Here is a 19,836-nt window from a genome sequence, read left to right as displayed (position 1 = left end):
CATGTTCTGTGTACATCACCAGCTCACTAAAAGCCTGACATGCAGAAACATAGGGCTCAATTCTGCAAAAAGACTGATGTAGAGGGAGTACTAAGCATGCCTTTGTCCTAGAAGCAATCAGCAATTTAGAAATTCTTTTGTCCTTAAGTACAAACATAATAAAACACAAAATATAGGTTAGATACAAGTAGGTCTTTATAGGATACAAATAAGTAATCTGGCACCTTATTTGACAAGCACAACCTGAACTCACTGTCTGAAATCGGACAGTGGCAGGGAGGTAAGTTTTTTTACAGGGGGCAACTTGAGTCTTATTGGCATTTCCCCCTCACGTTATATGTAATAATGCTGTAAAAATAATGATGGTTTGCTACTTGCAACCTATGCTACTGTGTCTAAGTGCTGTGGTTGGGAACTGCCTTACTTAAAAAAAAAAACCACAACAAAACAAAAAACAAAACTCCTCAAACTATTTCTGGTAGAACACAGCTGGTCAGCAAGGGAGATCTAGCAAAAATCTGGGAGTATACAGCTGAAAAAAAAAAGAAGAATCTCCTCAGTTTCTTCTTTCCTTTTTAGGAATGAAGTTCCAAACGTGGGAATTTGTTAGAAAACCAAGGAGTCCTCCTGTATACATCTCCTGTCATCATCATACGCGGTAATCCCTGCAACATGAAGACGGTTCATGCTGCTCACGCGGCAGCCCTCTTTTCCTACATGAGCTCTAACCAGCTCCCTGACTGGTGTGCTCCCAGATGAGGAAACTGTAAGACAATCACAGCCTGCATTTCATATTGCTCATTGCATGAACTCAAAAGATAGCTCTGATTAAGTTAAGTTTCCTTTTCCATATATTAGCTCTGCCTTTAGGCCCCGTCAATACTGATTACAACGCAGTGGGAAGGCCCTCACAAGTCTGGACACTTACAGAAGGAGGAAAAAAAATCTCCAGTTCTGGTTTTCAGATCTTCTGAGCAGTTGTAACTTTTGCAAATTCCTTTCACAGACTAGTTTCAGAGTGCCCAAATAAATGCTGCTACAGTGTGTTGCCAGAAGCACAGGGGCCAAAGAGAATATAGAGCAACAACAAGCATTTTTTGGTGGATGTCGATAACTGACTGGCCATGCAGAAGTAGGCTACGCTGCACAATTAGAAGGGAAGAATAAATCTAGAGAATTGATGAAAGGGCAAAGAAACAGGAAGAGGTCCATTTACAACATGATAACATCTTGGAGTGGTGATAACAGGCAGAGCAAACCACCTGATGAGGAATAATACTTGTATTTAAGATTTATCCTAGCAATCTAGAGTAACAAAAGCAGTAAATGAAGCGCAGAGAACTTCAGTTCATAACTGCACCGAATGATTTGCAGCAACGTATTACAACTATCACAGCAGCAAATGCCAGAAGCTTCCATTCCAACCCTTTCCTGCGTATTGATTTTACTTATATACAGATTCAGACTCCATTTAGAATAATGTTTTGTGCATTGGTTTCAAGTTCTGTGATTTTTTACCCCCTGAAAGTACATGTGAAACCAGTTTAGCTCAGAACTGCGTATAAATCCCTATTCTTGTTGGTAACAGAAACTAAGAGTAGCTACCAGGTATTTTTTTTAATATTAGTGCCATTTAAAATTAGTATTTTCAATTCTTCACAGCAATTTCTATTGGATATTTCCTTCTTTGTCTCTGATACAGTAGTTCAAAGAAGTGGTTCAAAGACATTTCAGTTAATCATAAACCAGGCATGGAATAATCAAGCAAGTTGGCAGTATCTTCCCCTTAGCAAGTCAAAAAGAAAAAACAAGCTTAAAAAAAAAAAATCTACTGTCTTGTGCATTAATGATACTCCAAAACTAAACATAGTAGTATGAATAGGCTGAAAGTAAAAAGGACATGAAAGACACGTGTCGAGGGGTTCTATTTAAACCTATTAGACCTCATATTGCAGCATGTCCAGAGGAATAAAAATCATTGCCTTGTCAGTCTCACAGTCCTTGTTCAATCTACAGATTTGATCAAAACAAGCGGACCAGAATAAAATACAAGAAATCAACAAATGATTCTGCCCTAAATGCACCAAATCCAGGAAGTGAATCTCTTAGGATGAAACAGTACCATCAAAAGGTGGACAAAAGGTATCCTTGGTGCAGAGAGGAAGGAATATGTATCCTGAAACATACCTACTTGTTATGAACTCACTGTTCATAACCATTACTAAGAAGATGCACATTAAATATTGTCTCAGATTAAAATGCGGAAGAATTTACTAGACCCTGTAATCTAGAGAGGATGAGAGGAAACAGGTATCACAGAAGAGCGAGGAAGGTACCTCTTCACATCTCCAGGCCTGAGGAAATTTTAGTCATTACCTCCAAGAACACCAGAAAGATTTGAAGAGCTCTACACTCCTTTCCTGGGCCAGACTAATACAGTGAGGAAGCAACAACTTCCTTGATGAGACAAACTTTCAACTGGAGGGACCAGATGATTATTAAGCAGGTGCACTGCTTCCTCTCATTCACTCACATCAGGTAGGGCTGCAACAACCAGAACAGTCAGGTCAGCCACTTGCTGACACCTACAAGGATCTTACACGCTTGCAGATACGAACACTGTGAGCATCTCCTCCTCGGCTTTCTAGTATGGCCTCATTCCAATTAATATCTCCGTTATTATGCAAGAGTGGAGAAACCAACGTAAGAAGAAAAGCTGCTTAACAAGGCCCTGTTCAAGAGAAAAACCATACCAACAACATTAGCCTTTATTTGTTACATTTACTTCTTTGCCAGAGTTAGAATTCCCTCACAATATACAGCTGTATTTACACGAGGACATGACACTCAATGAATGAGTTGCAGGGAGTGAATAAATTACAGATGAGAGGAGGACTAAGGCTTAGAACCAAAGGTGGGGAAACCAAAGTTCATTAATCTCTTTTAGCTCTGCCATTTACATCAACATAGTAATGCATTACATGTTTATTAAGATAGTAACTCAATACCTTCTGTTGAAAATGGCTACTGGTAGAGCCAGATTACTACATTACTATTTATAAATACACTTTTTTTTTTTTTAAGTTAACATCCTAGATAAAACTGATGGATTAGAAGGAGAAAAAGATGCTTTAAAAGTATTGGCTGCCTGTGTAAACCCACAGATATATCCTGCTGTTCTAACACCATGTTCTCACAAATGCTCTTACATCAAGAGCTACGTATCTGTCTTCCTAGATTGTCCTTTTGGATTAGTTGGATCATTTATCCAACTCTAGGAATTCTTTTCTTGGAATTCAGTGCACTGTGAATAACAAATATTAATTATAAATATGGTATGTGGTACATGAGGGAGTTGATTTATTCTCTGAATTAAAAAAAAAAATGATAAAGATGGGGAGGGGGAGATTGGGCAATGGTTTAGGTGGTAACCAGTACAGATGTCTGTGAACTGCTTTTAGCAAACTATCCCAACTCTATTCCATCAGGTGCCAGCACGTCCTATTAGCTGGTCCTCCAAAATGAACAACACAGGAGGCAGAAGAGTAAGGATACAGTATGCAGAAGACAGTCCTATGGATACCAAAAGCAAAACGCTGCTTTCAGAACTGAGGGAAACAGCACAGCTCCAACAGGTGTAACGGTGGCTTCTTCCTCTTCCCTTTCCTTTTTTCCTTTTTCTTTTTTCAATATATCCTATGCTTTGGGGGGAAGAAAATATGATAATTGGGTGCAGAGATTGTTGAAGAGAGTAGTCAAGAAAATTGGTTTATACATCCTTATTTAGCTGAGAACTGAGCCAGCCTGACTAAACTTGCGTTCCCTCTGTCAGTTTGTGAGGTTTTGCCCCTCAGTTTCTCTATAAAGTAAAAATCATCAAACTTGAGGCACATTTTCTGTTTATCCTAGCCCATCAGATCCAATATTCCATGTCAGAACTCTCCATTATTGACATTTGACTCTCCATAATATATTCAGTTAGCAGCAGCTACTGTTGGGGAAAAGAAAATATATTAGCAGAATAAACCCAATTTTTGCAAAAGCACAGAACATCAGCCACAGGCAGAGCCACTCCAGCGACTCAGTCTGCTGCACTCTGCTTCCCATCAGGAATCTTGCATAAGCCACACAGCACTGTGTCAAATACACCTTTTCATTACAATTGTCAAACCACAAAACCTCTTTTTCTTTCAGAGCTACAGAGAATACAGACAACAACATCTGAACAATACAGGCATCCCCCGCCTCTCTCCTACGCTGCTATCGGGCTCAATCACCAAAATTACCTTGCCCCTTGAACCACTGCTGGAGGGAGAAAGCCAGGCCACAGGCCAGTTCCGCAGGGCAGAGGAGGAAGGAGAAAAGGACATCATCTACTTTGCAAACAGCAGAAGTTACAGATTAACCCACTGATGCCTCAGCCTTGTTAATGTACAATTCCCCAGTAATTCCAGACACTAAATGAAGCCGAGCATAAGCAGCATGCCGTTTCAAACCTTTTCTGAGACAATGAAAAAGGAACTTGCAGATTTCTGTCCGAAAGCAAAGGCAGAATATCACAAGATAGTCACATCCCTGAGTATCACACCAGCATAAAACGCCTTCCTGACTGGAATACCCAACTCAACTTCTCTAGCACTTTGGGATGTTTTATACATGTGGCCTACAGATACTGCATTATATGGTATTATGACAGCTGCTGTATCAATTAAGAAGTATAGAAAGCACAAAGCGGTATTTTTAAATTTAAAAATTTAACCACAATTATAAACCAATGTACTTCTCTGTAAAAAAATTTAAAACTTAAGAAAATATGTACTTCTACTTTAAAAAGAATATCACCTCGTGCAGTACAGAATCTTATGAACAATACATACCAACGTGATCCATGCCACTCAGTGCTGAGAGGCTCTCGGGTAGTCAGAATAAAGAAGACAAAAAATGAGAGTATCTCTCTTTTCTGGGGCGAGGGAGAAACACTGTGATCAGTTCTGAGACTAGACCAAGTAAAAACAACATGGAAAAAAGACATTTATTTTAATCCTGAACACATCGAAGCCTGCTGGTTGCAAGTCTCTTGTGTCACATTTCAGAGTCGTGGGGCTCCGCTCCCAGAAAGGTGCCCTCTGCTATCGGAGACCATTCTGGGGGCCAGCAGCCGCGTTGCTGGGAGAAGGCAGAGTCCGAGAGAGAAGGGCGAGCACTGGAAGAGAGCGCAGGAGGGAACAGAGGCCTTGGACTCGATAACATATTCACAGAGAGCCTAGCACACTTGGCAAGAAGTGAGTGGACGCGTTTATGACAACTGATGGTGTTACACAGAAACGCTGCTGCATTTTATAACCCTTCAAGCTTTTTCCGAGCAACAGAATTCCTGTATACAGTTACCTTTAAAATACAAAGGCCACAAGATGAGTATGTTTTGGAAATTATGTACTAAAGAATCATATGCTATAAAATATCACTACAGCCAACCCAGATAATTCTTAACTTTATCTTTCCATTGAAGGTGTACTGAAAGTAGATGAACTAGAAACAGCAAACTAGACCTAAGATAATCACGTAAACACACATACAAGCATGCTGTGGAGCTGAGAGAACTCACTAAAAAACTGTGAGAGGCAAAGTGTTGGAGGAGGTGTAAATTAAAGGAACTATTAACCTAGACCACTGTAAGAAGCCATCCCTATAGTACCCAAGCTGTGTAAATGGAACGTACCAAAGTTCCTCCTATCTCAGATACACAAGGCTTGTGCTCTAATATAAAACTACCTTAAAATTATAAATTGGTATATGTATACATCAAAAGGGAAAACAAAGATTTATGTCTTGCTTTTAGAACGGGAGATGGCACAATTTACAAAAATTCTAGGTCTTGCAGGAATTCCATCCAATCTCAGCAAATTCAACAGGGAAGTTCAATCCTCTTGAGAAATAAGCTTCACCTTATGGCAGAAAGTTCTTTTCAACAAAACAACAGGTTTGGGCCATGGTTTACAACCCACAGATTTAGATAAACATTTAAATATTTCAGGAAAGAGGAAAAATTTCAAACACATCCAGCCTGTGTGAAATTATGTAGAATATAGAACAGGTCTGAGGCATTTACAGTTGTCTATCCAAGACATACTGACACATCTAAATTAACTAAAAGTTATTCAAAAAGCTGAAAAGCTTTATGCCTAGTAATATCATACTGCTATCCTCTATCTGGAAAGTAAAACAGAATACGAGTATGACCAAAGGCCACCAGAAGCGCTGAGAAGTGGTGAACGTAAGCATAACTAAGAATGAAAAATTAGGAGTGATTCGGGCCAATTTGGGGTATATACCTATTTTCAAATGTAAGAAACTGATAGGAATGCAAATTCACTGTGTTTTCTGCTTAGTATCATCTGTCTTGCTTAGCCTCATCCTCAAGTAGCTGTCCTTCATCCATAGGTTGATATCTACTGTAAACAAGGACATTTTAGAGATAACACAATCATCATCTGAGGTGACGAAAGAGTAGACCCAAGTCTCACCAGTGACAGAAAAGGCAGTGCTCTTTGCATGGTTATTAAGTGCCTGCTTGCAGTCTGCGAGAGTGTGTTCAGACAGACATATATATACCAAGGTGAGCTGTCAAGCAGCAAATGTATTTTCACTTCTACACATATCAGAGTAAAAATGCTGTAGCACATTCCCCTGGCAGTTCTGTCCTCTCTGGCAGGGATGAGCATACGCATCCCAGACTACAGAACGTGCACATAACCCCCATTCAATCTTTCTGAATGAACAAAGGCGTGTAAAATTCCCTTGGTATCCAGCAGAATACTACTGTTTCCGTGAGATCCTCCTCCTCTACTGGAAGAATCAGCTTGGGTAATAAGTTCAGCAGTAAGAAGATGCATGGCAGGCCAGCATTCCAGTCGATCTAGCGACTTTCTATGGGCTGGCTAATATAAGATGACATGGACTTTCTTTCAAACAGTGATCCTTGGTTTTGGATTAGATTAGTTTCAAGGTCCCAAACTGTGGTGGGCCCTTGTTGTTAGTTTGTTGATTCTTTCTTTTTTTTTTTTTTTTTTTTAAAAAGAAAGAAAAAGGGGGGAAAAAAGAATAAAAAAGGTGGAGGATTTTTGTTACAAAGGGAAACTGGAAACTTCTCTGCACACAAGCAGAGACATGGCTGTATTGCAGAGGCCTCAGGGTAAGGATTAAAGAAAAACAAAATAGAAACCCTTCCATCTCTAATTAGGGTCTTCATTTGCCAAAGAGCCATTCCACAGCGGGAGGAATTACATTCAGGCCGTTGCTTGGATAACGTCTCCCAGCAGGTTGGCTCCTCAGAGCAGGCTACTCTGAGCCAACAATTTCTGGTTACTTGGAGGCAAGCAGCCTGCATATTGTTTTAACTGGCCTGGCTTTTGCAGCCAGTTTTGCTGAAGAACAATCTTCTATTCAGAATGCAGAGATAAAAGCTTCACTTGGTTTGAATTTGTCCCCAGTTTCTTTCTCCCTTTCTTTTTTTAAACATGGGAATTATAGGTTCTGGAGTTTGCATTATTTCTCTTGTAGACATCAATGTTTTTCCCCCTCTAGCCACTTGATTCTTTGCCAGCGAAGGCTGCTGTCTGGAGTCCAGCCATTCATCAGCCCCTACCTCATCATTAACACTGTGGTGCTGGCGGTCACAGCTCATTGCTGGCGACAGGAAATCCTAACTTGCAAGAGGTTAACCACAGCCCATAAACAGCCAGGCTGGCTCATTAGTCCCTTGCAGTCAGCTGAAGGGACCCTCTGGGAGTTTCAACACTCTTCATGGACTCAAGAGTCTATGCGTTCTGTGCTCTTCCCAAATGCCTTCCCCTCCCCACCTCTTAAAAGCTCACTACTTGGATCCTCAGGGCTAAGGTCCATCTTTTTTTCCTATCCAAAGCTGACGGAGCTCTTTGAGCATTTTGAAAAATTAAATGTCTGTGATGGATTCTCTTGGCTTACCAACTGAACAAAGCACCCGTGGGCCAACAACAGAGACGTTAATGCACTAGAGTACATACACGCTTTTGATACTTTTACTAGTTTTGGTGAGAGTTTCATATCTATATTGAGCAATTCTAAGGCAACAGCTAAGCAAATATTGATAATATATACCCAATCTGTCTAGAGAATTCATACCACAAATAAGTCCACCTCTGATCTTCAAGAAATAGCCTGCTAAAATTGCAAACGGCTTGGTCAGTGCTCCCTACATTGGCCAAAAAGCCCACTTCATGCTCACTTTGAGTTCACGGTATGATCACTTGGCTCATTTGGAGTTGACTCCTCAAACTTAGTACTAACATGAAATGATCATGTCACCTGAACAGGCACCTCTAGATAATATCCACCTGGCCATCATGAAGACAAAAATTTTTATAGAGTAGAAAAGCAGCTTCTGGCAAATTATCTCAAAAGAGTAGAATATAAAGTGTAATTTGTGTTATATTTTCTCTTTCCTCCCTTTCAACCCTGTGAAAATTCTTGCAAAACATTCCCGCTTTTTGCTTGCAATGACTTAGGATCCACTATTTTCTACCACTGCTGACTGTATCTGCCCATCTTTTACTCTGAGTATCGGCGTCCCTCTGATGCAGATCTGGTTACATTCCCCAGTTCTCCAATTTCTTTCAAAGCCTTCTGTCTCTTAATGCACCAAAATTAGGCGTGTCACTCATCTGTGAAGTTCTAAATAATTCCATTCCCTGTCTCCGTATCTGCTCCTTATTTTCTTCACTTTCTGATCCATTTATCTGATTCTGCTTGCCAGCCTTCTTTTGTGCCCATTTCTGTATTCCAGCAGAGCTGCGCTTACTTGCCCACTCACTTTTCTGCTTCAAACTCCATTTCTGTAGTTCTTCCAACATGTGTGCCACTGTGCATTTCTCCTGTTAGTGAGACAGGTAGATTCTGCATGTGAAATAAAAATATCTCTCAGCGTTCGAGATGCCCACAAGGCACATAGAATCATCAAGGTCCAAAAACTTAAGAGACATAAATCATTGACATATTATTATTTGTATGTGGGGCACATCTTAAAAAAAAAAATATTCCTTCCTCTTTACTCAGCCTGGGCTTCCGTTAATTTCCCTGCGTGTTCTGACTGAGCAGAGACTCCAGTAACACATGTTGTGCAACAGCAGCTGCTTCTTTAGCTTAAGGGAGGAGCAGCTGTGTTCCGCAGTTGGTTGGAAAGGAGTGAAGATGGTGGTGGGGACTGCTAAGGACTCAACTCTAAAAGCGGACATTTATTTAAAGTAATCAATCCAACAATAGCAAATCTAAGGAGTGCCCAGAGGGGGAAACATAAGAGACAGCCCTTTCTTCATGAATAGCTGCTGCTTTTCATAACTGCGCAGTGAGCGCAAAAAAAGAAGTTAGTAGAATAATACAATAACAGATTGCTGGCACGAGTTGCCCATGGAAAGGGCCCACCACCACCCATGAGTTAAAACCTGACAGATCTACTTCTTCGGAACCGCATAACCTGAGTCCGCCCTTGTTTGTCCATTCCTCTGAGCACTCCCCTCTCTGGCTTTGATCCAGCTCTTTTCTTTCCTTTTCCATCTTTCACTGTACGATCCACAACAGCACAAACCTGTCCTGTCTCCAGAACGTAACTGGCTTGCTTGGCAGTTCTCTTACCTGTGCTCAACCTTCCCCTTCCCTCCTCAAAGGGACTGCTGAAATTAAGGCGGAAAGTGGTCACGGAGTAAGAGGAAAGACATGAGAAAGGCACATATGAACTCAGGACTTCCAACTACAGCGACGAGACGGCTGCTTCACACTGCGTCCCCGTGGTCTCCAGAGCCAAACACTCTTAAATGCAACATTTCTTCCTTTTTCTTTCCCGTTCAAATCCCCTTTTTAATCTGTTAGTCTTGTTGTTAGACTATGGTCTGTGAGGGATGGAAGAAGAGGCAAGAAGACGGGAAGCAGAAATACACTGAGCTTTTGGTAAGAGCATTTTACTTTATGTAATTTATTTTTTTGTTCCGAAGTACACACTTGTCCCTGCCGGGAAGATTATGAGGACTATTTCTGTCTGTCATTATGAAAATCCAGCCTCTTCCTGAAAAAAGATATATTAACCCCTCTTCTGACCTCATCTACGCAATTTTGTCAGAGCTCCTGAAATCCTTATGTCTCTATGCTGTAGACGTCTAATCACACTGCTAGCGCTGGGGAAGCAAGAAACAAGCATGTCAAAAGATAAATGACACCAAAACTATTCGCACAAGTAACAGCGTCCCTTCAAATACAATTTTTAAAAGATGTTTTATGGTTGTTTAAAAGGGATGTTAACATTTCAGGTGTCTTGGACATTATAAATGATAATGAAGTGGAGAATAATGAGAAACAATCAGTATGATAATACAGCACTTCTGTTCTTTGGTGCTTCAGGAAAATGGTAGTTCTCTCTCTCTGTTTCTCAATATATTCTTTGGAACAAATACAGTAAGAAAAACATGGCAGGGATTACAATTACATATGCGACTTCTTTTCACAGTTAACTCTAATTTTAGGCAATGCTAAGACAACAGACCACGGAAACAAAAAATTTAAATGCAAAGTCAATGGAGACTCTTAACGTGACTGATTCAGAAGCTCAGTCTTTAACACTAGCCAGGATGCTATTTTCCCCCCTCAAAACACATGCTCTTTTTTCATTACAAAACAATGGGGTTGATAAACAACATAGTTTGTGTTTTGATCAGAGTTTTGGCATGGTTGGCACACGCAGCATAGATCTCTCAACTAGTCCACGCCAAAGAAGTCTAGTCTCAAGCAAGAAACTGCTGCTTCATGACAACTTCCTTCTTCACACAAAGTCTGAGAGTTCAAAACAACCAATATTAAGTTTCTACTGCTGAAGAGCTTTTCTCAGTCTGTGGTTTGCCGTGCATTCAGGCCAGCACTGCCATCGGAAGGAGCAGCCCCTTCACCCTCCTCCTCTTACTCCTTCCTACCTCCGATGGACACTGCGCCAACACCAACCTTCATGGAGCCACACGCTGAAACAAACCAACCAACAACAAACCAACCAGCTTAAAAGTCATCCATACTATTACTTTTCAACCAGGCCACTTAAATTTTGATATAAATTTTGAGACTACTGCCTCAAAATGAATTCCAAATCCTTTTAGATGTTGTCTACAAAGAAGAAACATGGGTTGATAAACAGAAGGCAGCAAAGTATCTAAAAGAGCAAAGTTTTGGAAATACTGATCACGGGTTATAGACACATCTCATTAATTTTAGATCTTAATCTACTGCGTAGCTCAGTCCTAATTTCTGAAAAAGTTAAGCATGGAAGAGCATTTGCCTAAATTCCATATGCATTTCTACAACTGACCTGAATCCATTTCTACAGGAAATAATCCAAAAACTATTAATGCTATACAGAAACAAAAGGTATGCTTATATAGTCCCTGCAATTCTAATTTGGACATATAACTGTATCCTTAATTTAGGCTACTAATATAAATGTGTAAGTTGATTTTCTTTAATTTGCCTTTTTTTTATTGTTACTTTCAGTAACTGAAAGAAAAGGATTAAAATTGAGTCCCCACAGGCCATCTTGTTCCTCAACTTTTAGGAGAGATCACGCTATTCAGGAACTAAACTACCGACATAGCCCCATGATTTCTCCTTTGACTACCTTACAAGAATCTTTACATTTAAACTAAATTGTTAGACAAGAGGTTAGGAATCACAGTCAGCCTGTTTAACACAGACTCAAGTCATAATGATTCTGGCCCCAACCGTAGCAGTATAATCACAATGATGATGTGGCAAAACAAGAGATTCTTCTAGTTAGTATTTGTGTAAGTGTCTTCGTAAATAAACTCTAAAAGAGAGAAGAGAAGTGAATGGATACTGGAAGAACTGTTAGGAATTTCCTCATATTAGAGATTCCTTTGATGTGAGGAAAACAGGAAGCTGTAGTAGCAGGGACATCCCCTCTTTGTTAGGTTCTACTCAGATGCACATCCTCAAATACACGCATCCTCGTAATACAGCAGAAGAGTCCCTTCAGCAGTCCCTGGAAGAGAAACAAGAACAAAATCCTTCCCTCTGGACTTTCAAGCCTGCAGAAAGGCAAGAAGTGCTACTTTTAGGCAAACCTTCAACATTTTCTCACTATCTATCCTGTACCGAAATAAGCAAACAAGGGCATTGCTGGGTTGTGTTTCGCTGTCTTTGACAGACGTCAAAAAAGCGCCCGGGATGGGGGAAGAGCAGGGGGCTGCACGCTGGGACGTGTAGGAGACAGGCAGGTACTGCCATCGCGGTACGGCGGATGCGGGCACGCACCAGGTATTGCGGGCACCGCTGCTCCTCCCTCCCTCCAAGAGCAAAGCTGCTGCTGGCAGGGAGAGGAGAAGGCGTCTCATTGTGCTGGCTGCAGAGGAGGCAGGAATTCCAGGAGGGGAAAGGTTCCCTTTGAAGCACATGGCACCAAGAGCTTCCCAGTGACCATGGCAACAGCTCAGTGGGTTCCCAGCCTGAGAACCAAGTTACTACAGCCATGCCTCGGAAACAAAAAAAGTCTGAAAGAAGGGAAGAGAGAGGGGGAGGTGAGGTCGGGGGTGTGGGGGAGAAAAGTTGGAGCAGAATTAGCCTGGCAGAAACTGAGCGGCTCCCCGGTAGGCAAATCCAGCCAATAATGCTGGTCGGGTTCACGGGGTTTCCTTTTCATTTCCAAAGCTTTCTTCTTCCTCTGTCATTCCCCTTCTAGCCCTATTCAGGAGCTCATGAGATCAGTAAAACCCAGGCCTTTGCTTTGCCTGCGTGCAGCATTGCCTCAAACAGGGCTGCACTGTGATCAAAGGCAACGTTAAATCACAGCTGCCACACACACCCCTTTCCCAATCAGGGTCCGGTTTTCACGGGCACTCTAACAGGAGATACATTTTCTTAAACTCTTTCATTTCCATTACACCATATAAATCTGACTAAGAAGGACGAGCAATTAAAAAAATCTACATGGAGATGGACATGTCAAATTCTGTACAGCTACCGATCCCATTTAGCACACGGATAAACAAGTGGAGTGAAGCTTCTGAAAACACCGACCAGGGTTTTACTGAAAACAACACAAAAAAACCCAAAACAAAACAAAAAAAACCAAAACCAAAACACCCCAAATCAAAAAAAAAAAAAAGGCCACAACAACTAAAACCAACGTAAGAATAAAACCATACATGTTTGTACCAGATTTGCATGTCATGGAATTTAGGTCTACAAACAGCTTTTAAGCAGTCTTGACATTCTATTTCACAATATTCCAAACTTTCCACAATACCATCTCCACTGTCTTTCTTTTCCTTTACTATTAAACTAAACAAACCCTCATAATTTATTCCTTTATATAAGCATGCATTCCACCATACAGACACAAGCAATAACCTTGTCACTTCTACCACTATGTTAACACAAATGTTCACCAGTTTCAGTGAAACGAGTTTGAATTGGCTCACTCAAAATTCTTTTATGGTTTGAGTTAGTCTGAGCTTTTGAACACATTCATTTATGATAGGCTTAAGCTGACAAGGTTATCCATTCCTTATGTACATAAGAAAGATGGACAAAGTAACTGCCAGCTGAGCCAGGATGACTCTCCAGGTGTATCCTGTTCATTCACAGCACCGATGAGGATATCTAAACTAGCTTTCCAGTGAAAAGTGTCCAAATGAAACAGAATTGTGCCCATGTGCCAGCAGCTGGAAAGGGAAGCGCAACCACAGACAGCTGCCCTGGCAGAGGCTTTTCATTTTGCCCTAAATTGCTAAGGCAGACTTTCAGTTTTGCCCATGAGAGTTTTAGAAGAAAGCAAGTCCTTAACTGCTCTCACCTTCCCGGCACCAACTTTATCCCTACTATGGTATCAATAGGTGAAATTGATCCAACCAAGTCACTTTCCCAATATTCAAGATTTGGTTTTCATTTCACAGAATGGCTTCTAATGGAATTAAGAGCTAAGAATAGATACTAGAGGATCCCAATGGCAATTCCAGCATTAGGAAATAAATGGGAACTGGAAAGGGGAGATATATCTGCTTCCAGCAGGAGGTATAACTGATTGCATAGTCAGACTTCACTAGACAAGCAGAATTCCCGTGGCCTAGAAGTTCTAATGCCCTCCATGCTCAAGTGTATGCACTCTACTACCTCTTTTAAGGAGGTGAGAACATTCGCACTCAGTGAAGCCTTACTGTTACCCACCCGAGTCATTCACGCAGATGTGTGTAACAAGGGGTTGCTCTGCCATTTATCCCACTTGCATAATATCTGGGTATCAGCAACATCAGCAAAGCTGAAATGCTCCACTTCATACATCCAAGAGGCCTCCTGCTCCTGCTGCTATCTGCACTCAACAATATTTCAAGAATTCTGAGAAGTCCTTCTAAATCAGGACATAACTTCAGCATGGGGAGGACCGAGCAGAAGGGTTACAGAGAAAAGATGTAGAGGAGAAACTACAGCAGCAAGCATGAAATAGGGAGCAAATATTTCAGGAAGAGGAGGATAGACAGTGACATGAAAATACAGAACGAGGAGCTGCATTACAGTTACTGAGAAGCAAGTATTGCCTACAACCTTGGCCAGTCTTTTTTCACCTGTTAAAATTACGGCATATAAACTGACACACAGAAGACACTGTGCCCAGACTCTCTGTACGCACCCTGTGCAGGACGCACGAGTCCCATCACCGTCGCTGGGCATAAAAGCAGATGCTCCAGAGCCTCTGACGCAAAGCCAGGGTCTGCTGTTCAGCGGGCCTTCTGGAGATCGATGTGGCGTCGGGGACACAGGGACTACAGAGGACATGGCGGGATTTGGGTACACAGCAGTGCGTCAGGCAAGCAATGTCACTATGTCAGAAAATATTTATAACAGTGTTTGTGTATCTGTTGTTTCCACTTTCTTCACCCATTTTGCACACCTACTTCCTCACGTGCTTTTCAAGAGCCAGACAGATGGGACCGAACAGTTTCCTTCCTTAAACGGCTCTCCCCAAGACTCAGCTTACTCCTGGAGTTTACTTATGGGTTACTATGCATCTTTCGGTATCCAATTTTCTCTAATTCCCATCCTCATGAGACTTTATTCTCGGATTTTACCCTCCTAAGAGCAAAGAAGCATCAGCTGAAATTTCTGTGAAGCAAAAACAGTATTCCAAGTTAGAAAAAAAAAGTTGTATTACGCTGAAATTGAATAGAAAGGGCAGTCACTTCTAGAGAGATGTTTCTCGCCCCGTAGCACAAGCTCAACCTGCAGCAAATTTTACACGAGCTGATGCTTTCCCATTTCCTTTGACATGCAGGAGGTTTGGAAGTTTTGTTTGTAAATATACAGAGACGAGTTTTACTTACAAAACATCAACCCAGGATTTTATTTTCTGCCTGATATACTACATTTTCAGTGCCCACCTGAAGTCACCAACAGCGTCCTACCAAAGCCTCAGCAACTTGAGCCAGCTGGATTTCAGGATGAACCCCAGAGACTTTATGCTTTTCAGCTCCTCAGTTACTGGTAGAACTCACGGCCTCTGCTCTTTCACACACTTCCAACTACTCTAGACTTCAAATGTCAACGTATAATAACCTCAATCCTCAAAAATTCTAAGCTGAGAACAAAAAAAGGACAGCTTTCTGCTTTCCTTTTTAACATATCTGGCAGCAGTACTGATATCTTACTGACTTCACCCCATAAAACAAAGGGAAATGTTTTGCAAGGAATTTCGATTCCAGAGGCTGTATTCCACAGGGAGATTCCACCAAGATGAACGTTTTTATTTCTTTGACCAATACAATAAGATTCGCTTGTTATTAGAGATATCTGTCCTGCAATTAAAGCAAAGAAACCTCTTCTAGGGTTGAAGACTCCTCTTCCCCCGCGAAAAGGAAATTAATACATGTCTTCTAAGAAAATCGTACCTAAGGAAAACCAACAAAATGCTTTCATTTTGACCGCTTCCTTTGGTCGAGTTAGCATCACACTTGCACTTCACCTTATTTCTACTCCAGTACTGCTTCTGCTAAACAGCCATTTTTGCAGAAATCTTTGTCAGGTTCCTACAGAGCTCCAAGAGGGAATGTGCGCACTCAGCCCCCCCGCCACCATCTCCATCAGCTGAGTCAGGACATTGCCTTTCCCTGAAGCATCCAGTGTGAAAACAGACGAAACGGGAATATTTCATGGAGTAAAGGGAGTTTTCTCTCGTTTTATTTCTTGCTGATATTTCTCAGAAAGGAACTAAAGCTTCCAAGAAAGAGTTACATGCAGGCTTTACCCCAGAGTACACCCTTACCTTTCCTAAGACAGTGAGGCATGGCTTCGGCTCCAGCTCGGGCTGTTCCAGTTTCACCACTCCCACCCAGCCGTATTCATACAGGTCTTCCTCATCGTTGCTGTTACACAGTCCGAGTGGGTGCATCTGAAACAGAATCAGAAAGAAGCCTTTAGCCAATCAGTAGAACTCAAAAAACATGTAGGTCACTTTTGAACACCTTAGTTTATAACAAATACGCTTTTATTTATTAAGGTGCACCAGAAAAACTGAAACATATGGCTGCATGTATGAAGAAGCTTGGAACGTTATGAAAAATCATTTAAGGCTCACAATTAAATGTGATTATAAGTTCTTTTCTCAGATATAAAATAATTAAATACAAAGCAAACCGCCTTTCCTTGCAAACTGACAGAAATACTGCAAACCATTTTGAGGAGTCACTCATAAAAGCTTTACAAGTCATAAAATCCAGAACCAATGTTTGAGAGGCATTATCACTTTTTCTTTTTAAAAATATTTGCACAATATTAACTGTCATCCTTTGGAGCATGCCTATCATGTAGTTCAAAGATACAAGAAACTTCCTAACTATTGTAGAGCAGTTTCTAGTTTTTTCTGAACCCAAATGAGGGGGAGGTATCACAAGGTGAGAAACTTCAGTCTCCCTTTAGATATTTGTGTTTCTTCCACAAGACGACAATGCATATTTGCTTTAATTTCAGATATTCAATCTCTTCCTCTTCCTTCCAATGCTACGTAGTTACTCTAATATTATTATGGCAAGGAGCTTCCTTATGCTTCAATTTTTTCACTTGCTTTGTCTTTTCCAAGTTTAGTGTCCTTCCCTAGGATAATAACTTTGTGTATAAACCAGGGTGTAAAACATTTAGCTTCTTACACTATTTACTATTTTCTCCTTATTCTCTTTTTCCCTCAACTAAAATATCAAATTTTTCACAGACCCTTGCCTAAGAGTTGCCCAGGCTTTAACACATACGCAGAAAAAGTTCTGTGCAAAACAAGTCTGTACTTTATCCAGCTTCCTGTCTTCCCTTAAATCTCACCCTCACCAAACTAGCTGAAGAAAACCACAAAATAGCATCAATACTCTAACAATTTTGTTTTCTGGTAGCTGATTATAGTAGGAGAAGATTACATTGCTCAGTAATTTACATATATCACTAATCCATGCAAACTAGCGCCATGTAACGCTCACTAATCCTGCCATTTCTTCTGCATCACCAGTCTGTCAATTTGTCCTTTTCTCCAACGTCTTGTACCTTGACTTTCATTTTGCAAGTGATGTAATACAAGGAGAGCTATTTACATCATCTTGCAGGGCCTGACTTTCCGAGTAACTGGAGCAATTACTGCAAAATTGGGGAAACATGACGGTGATCTGCGACAATACAGAGGTTTTCCCACCACTCAGTATTTTTCAAGATTCATCAACCAATCCACCTGTATTTTGAGGAAAAAACCCAGACCACCGCAATACCAAGCAGATGGAGTAGAATCCTCTGCCCAACTCTTAATTCATCCTTCCTCTTTTTTTTTTTCGTTATGAGTTACTATTACACACCGCTGAGCTGTCTGTAGTCTCAGACGGATGAGCAGTTCAACACACTCTGTTTAAACGCTTGGGACAGGAGCTGCCACTGGAAGATGAACCACTCCTTAAACTCAGCATCTGATGGAGAAACTGGACATAAGTACTGGAATGGAGAGGGATGGAGGAACTGGACATAACGGAGCACAGACATAAAACCAGGGAAGGGAGTTGGGCAGAGAGTGTTCTCTCCAAAATTGCCAGGGCATATATTCCAACATAATTAACCCCAAAAGGAGTCCATGGGATCCTTTAAGTAAACACAAAGCTTTAATCCTTATTAAGTATCTAAAGAAACGGAGAACCATTCCCTTGATGTAATTCCCTTGACATACGCGGTATCAATTGAGCTTTGAAACCATAAGCCGTATCTAAGAAGTTTCTAGTTCAAAATCCTTGAAATGTGCTGGGGCACTTCCCACATGCCTGAAAGGGCAAAACTGAAACCACGACTCAGGTGCCTTTATCCAGGGTTATAAAATCTGTAGGCATTGCTGAGGGTTTAAAATACCTTCAAAAAGAGCCGCACAAGTTTTAAGTGGGTTAGTGTTACAGAGCAGACAAACAGTAAACCAACAGAGGAGGAACATTTTACCCTGTAACTCTATCACCTAAAAAAAGTCCTGATGATGAAAAGAAAACTTCTACCCTTTTGTCCCTTTTCTTCTGCCTGCCAGGATAAGGTGTTATAGTGTTACAAACCACCACAGGAACAGCTCGGGACCTCTCTATACGCTGTCTTGCTCTTTTTTTCCCCAGCCATACAAAAAAAATACTGTCTCTACCCACTTTAGTCCAGAAAACATCTTGGAAGAAGGCCAAGAGGAACAGAAAATTCTTTCTGCAGCCTCTTTCCTCCAGAATTCTGTTATTCCGTAACAGCTTCCAAGTGTGAATAGCCCTTTAGATCAGTCTCCAAGCACATTCTGCCGTTATGTCCCTGGAAATCAGGGTAAGCCCAAAGTTGAAAGAGCCTCTTCTCTTCCTTTTACAAAGCCTGTGCTTCCTTACCTTTAAAAAGAAATTGGTGATTTTGTCCTTTTTCACTGACAATACTGGTGACACCCTGTCTCCATCAACAATCCCCAAACACCTGAGAAGACAGCCTTCCTATTTACAGGCAAAAAAAAGCTGCACATTACACACAATTCTAAAGACAGTTAAATATTTGCAGTGTGGAATATTAAATGCCTCTGAATAGAGTTTTCAGGACAATCCGGAACTGGCAACACTCAGCACTCGCTGGGCATGCCCTAGCTGAAGCTCCTCACCTTCATACACAGGGCACGTAGCCTGTGTGGCACAGAGCTCCCAGGCCCTTAGCAAAAATCAAAGTTGCATTTCTGAACGCTCCTTTTTTGTCTTCAAAAAGCTAGGCAGCCTAGAGAAGGACCTCGACCAAACTCATAAGCCTGCAAGCAGCAGAGCCCTCAAAACACAAATAAACACCATAGTTCTATCAAGAACTGACAAATCACTGAAGCAAAAAGCTTTGCTAGACCTTTGGGGTGCCACAGCTAACAATGCCTTATGGTTTTAGACTTTACTAAACGGGGGGGGGAGCTTTTCAACCATGATACAAGTATTAACTTGATGCATTTTGGGAGGGGAAGAGCAAGGCACAGGATTTAGCACTCCAAAATAGTTACCAGCAAACTAATGTTTACAGGGCTCAGGTGAGTTTCATGGTTAGACCCCCATGGAAAGAGCGTAACTGTCCAGAATAAAGTCTCTTTCCTGTACGAAGAGGCATGACCAGAAGAAGCAAACATGAGAACTAGTCAGAAAGGAAGATGGGGGAAACACAACATGGGGGAAACATAACCCCCATTTTTAAAAAGGAGAAAAAGGAAGACCCAGGGAACTACAGGCCAGTGAGTCTCACCTCTGTGCCCGGCAAGATCAT

General features: G+C 41.3%; 1 protein-coding gene across 1 annotated transcript in view; it reads right to left on the bottom strand.

Annotated features, from left to right (window-relative positions):
• ZNRF3 (zinc and ring finger 3) overlaps window positions 1-19,836 on the bottom strand; it is an 87,349-nt gene that overhangs the window by 19,560 nt on the left and 47,953 nt on the right. Inside the window, exon 2 of the mRNA XM_074606418.1 lies at window positions 16,340-16,465. Coding sequence (XP_074462519.1) covers window positions 16,340-16,465 — 126 coding nt within the window. The remainder of the gene's footprint in view (window positions 1-16,339; window positions 16,466-19,836) is intronic.

The sequence above is a fragment of the Larus michahellis genome, chromosome 13 (assembly GCF_964199755.1).
Source record: "Larus michahellis chromosome 13, bLarMic1.1, whole genome shotgun sequence".
NCBI classification, from domain to species: domain Eukaryota; kingdom Metazoa; phylum Chordata; class Aves; order Charadriiformes; family Laridae; genus Larus; species Larus michahellis.
Note: the sequence above shows the minus strand (reverse complement) of the source record. Positions and strands in the feature narration are given on the sequence as shown.